We start from the raw sequence: 4,238 nt of genomic DNA, 5'->3' as shown, positions 1-4,238 counted from the left end.
TTTGTTTGCTTAACAAGGATTTCTGATAAAGGTTCCCTGACAGCTCTGGCAGCAATATGCAATTACCTGGGCTCAAGCTTTACCACCCTCTGCAGTGGGTGCCAGGGCTGGAAGGTACTGTGCCATAACATCCCATCCTCCACCAGCCCAGCTCCTGACCCAGTGGCTATACCAGCACTCTGGCTGTGCACTGCATGGCCCACTGCAAAGCAATCTGGCTAGAGGCTGCAGTGTCAAATACTACTGTAGGATTTTAGCATGCCTCAAAGAAGGAAGTTAGGATGCAGCTTTGTTGAAACACCTCAATTTTTTTTCTTCTCCCTCCTTACAGATAAGAAACAGTTAGGACAGTTGGACTGATTAAAATTAGTTACATTCTAGTTAATGGGATTAGGAATATGGCCAGAAGCCCTACTTCTACAGGGGACAAGAGCACTAAGGGGCAAAATGTGCTACCCCAATCACCCTGTGCTGAGTGCGGGCCAGATAACTCGGAACATCCTGTGCCCCAGCTTTGCAAGATCTTTAACCACAGCATCCAGCAGAAAAATCACAAAGAGCATGTGAACAGGTGCTCAAATGCCTCTTGTGGCTTTGCCGCTAAGGCAGATACTGTTTCAACTAAGATTTCTTGTCCTGAGCTTTATTTTTGAAGGCTTTACTTTTACTTCAGCTCTTATCTGGCTGGCTGTGAACGCAAACAGGCAGACCTAGACATGCAAGTTAAATGTGCTGCCTTATGTAGGGATGATTATTATGAATTTTCTGTAATACATTTTCCTAGATATCCTCTGTGGATTTTTAAACAAGAGGGTATGAATATTTCAGGTGCAGCCATTTTACTTCAAGATTAGATAATTTCTGATACCTATTAATACCTTCCCCATCCCCAATGCAGGTTAAGGATTTTACATTCCTCTATTCAATGAAGACTCTTGCAGAAGTGTACTACAGCAAATGACATGTTTCATACCTGCCTGTGAGGACTAAGAAGTGTTCACTGCAGCTCACCTCTTTTCTGTTTGTTGTACAGCACTTCTCCACTGACAGTGGTTCAGCTCCTGATGGAGGAGCAAAAAGTCCCCAGTGAGGTGCCAGCAGCCCTAAAGCGCCTGGCCAAATACATAGTGCGTGGTTTCTATGGTGTGGAGTGTTCCCTGGCCCTGGATGTACTGATCCGCTACCCCTGCGTGAAAGAGGATGACTTGTTACAGCTGCTCAAGTACGAGCATAAGCAACTGCGCGCTGTCCTCAACACGCTCAAGGCAGACAAGCTGGTGAAGCTGCGGATGCGAGTCGAAACAGGGCCTAACGGGAAGAGCACGAGGCACAATTACTATTACATTAATTACAAGGTACTGGTGGATGTGGTAAAATACAAACTGGATCATGTACGTCGGAAAATAGAAGCAGATGAGCGGGATTCAACTACCAGATCCTCTTTTAAGTGTCCGTCTTGCTCTAGCTCTTACACGGACCTTGAAGTCAATCAGCTCTTTGATGCATTTACAGGTGTGTTACTTAACATTGCTTATTTGCTGTTGTCTTAAAGAATAACCCTGATAGCACAAAATTGTTTCCTAAGTGAACTTTGCAATAAAAGCATGTTTGTTAGGATATGCTTCTTGTTTGCTGGTGGACAAGGGTCTGGGACAGGGGATGCTTGGAGGTGAGGGTAAGAGAAATGCTGCCTCTGTAGAACAGGCCACGCAGAAGGAAGAATAATCTTGAACATATGAGCTGGCATTGGGAATCATCTTAACTCATCCAAGTCTTGTGAGTCTCACTTCCTCATGTGGAAATAGGAACACAGTACTCACTTTACTGTGTTTTGAATCTCTTAGTTAATCCATTTGTGTGGTCAGCTCTTCTGACAGAAGAGTTGGACAAGATGGGTAAAACTGTTTGCAGTCACCTCCTGTAATAAGCATCTTGCAGCTCAGTAGTACCAGAGCTGTTCTGTCACTCCTGGGCTGGGAAGATCAGGCTCCTCCCAGGTCAACATGACACATCCACAGCAGAAGTGGTGTCAGAGCCTGTGGATGTTTCTTGTTTCAAAATGAGCCAAAATGGCATCACAGTGCAATACACTACTGAGAGCATAGCTACTGTGCTGACATCTGGCTCATGGGATCTGCAAAGGATGCCAGAGCCAGGCAGAATGAACTTTATACGTCTAACTTGAAATGCTAATGGTGAAATTTGTGTTCTGCCAGTTTGCAAAATCATCCCTTTCTTCTAAACGGAGGGACTCTGTCGAGTTACTGAAATGCAAACATTGAGGCTGGTGATGTATTTTCACAGAACAAGCTTGGTTTTGTTTGTTTTCCTGAAGACATAAATATAGGATTTTAGCATATGCCTTGACTGACTCTGGAACAACTAAAACCAGATGCTACTTATGCTTGAAAAGATGCATTTTTTTCTTACATTAAGAACTGAGAAGATGAGATAGAAGAAAAAAATAAATTGATGATAGTACATGTCCATCCAGCTTGAATGTCTCTCCTGAGACATTTCTCACTTGCATAGCAAGTGTGTAATAACAGTCTGTCTCGAGTTTGCCTGTAGAACTGAGTTCCCCTTGTTAATGTGAACAAATAGATAAAGCAGAATGTCTGGGTAACTGTCCAGGCTGCAGACTGCTTAACAAGGTGCTGCTGATCTTTCTGCATTCTATGAATGAAAACACCCCCTTTGGAAAATGTTGCAGAGACCTTCCGCTGCACTTACTGCAACACTGAAGTAGAGGAAGATGGCTCAGCATTTCCAAAGCATGATGCTCGAACCTTGCTGGCGAAGTTCAACGAGCAGATCGAGCCTGTCTTTGTGCTGCTGCGTGAGACTGAAGATATTGTGCTGCCCTATGACCTGCTGGAGCCTCAGCCAACAGAAATACCAGAATTATCAGAAAGGTATAAACATAACCCTAGAACTTCTGATCAATGCAAATCCCCCCAACTACTTTCCAGGTGTAAAATCTTTGAAATACTGAACTTGCAGCCTACTATGCATTCCATTCTGCTTTGTTCAGTACAGTCTGCTGTTTAATGAAGAAGTCTGTAGTATCTAAGGCATCTTAAATTATTGCTATGCCTTTTTAGTTTTTTGATACATTTTTTAAAGTAATTTATTTCCCAGATTACTCCTTCAGCTAATGCTCATAGCCCTTTCTGTGAGAAAGTAATGTTTCTCTATCAGTGTGCTTCATCCAGAGATGCACTACTGAAGAGACCTTGCAAAAATCTATGGTTCAGAACGACCTCCCTCTGAGATGAGGTAAAACGAAATGTAAAGTATTTGAATATAGAAGATAGTTCAAGATAGTCTGTTGACAAAGCATGGTTTTGGGGTTTGTTTGGGGTTGTTGTTCAGTTTTATTTGAATGGGAAGGGGGGGGGGGCTGTTTCTTGCCTGAATTCTACCTCTTTAAAAAAACATGACACTTTATTCAGCTTTGATCTGAAGCTGGGCTCAAGTGTGCTGGAATCCTGCAGCCGCCCTGAAAAATGGGCACACAGAAGTTCCTCTTTTGGCCTTACGTACACCCAAAACTTAACTATTGATGTCCAAGACTCAAAGCACAAGAAGAAAAAAAGAGAAAAAGCAACTGAAAAGCAACCTATCTGGTTGTCACAGAGCACCGTGGAAGGAGCAGCAACAGCCACCAACAATACCGCTGGTAAGTTTAATGCATTAGCAAATAAATTCAGCAGCCTTAGTGCATTTAAAATACAGCTTTCCCATTGAAAATGTAGTGAGCTTGGTTTAGAAGATAATGTATCAATTCTGTGTTAGTCGTTATCAGATCTTAGTTTCCAAAATCTAGTTTTCAGACTGAGTAATATTCCTAAAGCTAGTCAGGTAGCAGGTCCTGAAACTTCTGGCTTTAGCCATGCAGTAATGTTAGTGGTAATCTTTACAGTGGAAAGCTCTTGGAAATGTCTGTACTTTCAAGAGAATTCTAGTGTGGGTAAAAAAGATCCAGAGCAGAAAAATCACCTATGTAGGATGCCTGTGGTAACTGTAAACTATTGATCCCTCTAACACTTAGTATTGTGTATTAGGAGTAAATGCTTCTGAAGAAACTGAAGAAAGTGTTAAAGAAACTGTCACTGATAATGAAATCATCAAGACTCTTCTGATCCATGAATCCAAGTCATCATCTAGCAGAGACCAGGCTCCTGTTGTCAAAAGCAAACTACATGGATCATGCAGTGATAATAGTGAGTCCGAAG

The 4,238-nt window shown here is 42.4% G+C and overlaps 1 protein-coding gene across 1 annotated transcript in view; it reads left to right on the top strand.

Moving 5' to 3' along the window:
* Positions 1–489: 489 nt before the first annotated feature.
* LOC103622479 (general transcription factor IIE subunit 1-like) overlaps positions 490–4,238 on the top strand; it is a 3,971-nt gene continuing 222 nt past the window's right edge. Inside the window, 5 exon segments of the mRNA XM_008641447.2 lie at positions 490–1,512; positions 2,714–2,915; positions 3,456–3,682; positions 4,068–4,236; position 4,238. The exon segment at position 4,238 is cut by the window's right edge and continues 222 nt beyond it. Of these exon segments, the coding sequence (XP_008639669.1) occupies positions 1,065–1,512; positions 2,714–2,915; positions 3,456–3,682; positions 4,068–4,236; position 4,238 (1,047 nt within the window). The 5' untranslated portion in view covers positions 490–1,064.

The sequence above is a fragment of the Corvus brachyrhynchos genome, unplaced genomic scaffold, assembly GCF_000691975.1.
Source record: "Corvus brachyrhynchos isolate BGI_N302 unplaced genomic scaffold, ASM69197v1 scaffold17, whole genome shotgun sequence".
NCBI lineage: Eukaryota > Metazoa > Chordata > Aves > Passeriformes > Corvidae > Corvus > Corvus brachyrhynchos.
This window is presented reverse-complemented; position numbering and strand designations above follow the sequence as displayed.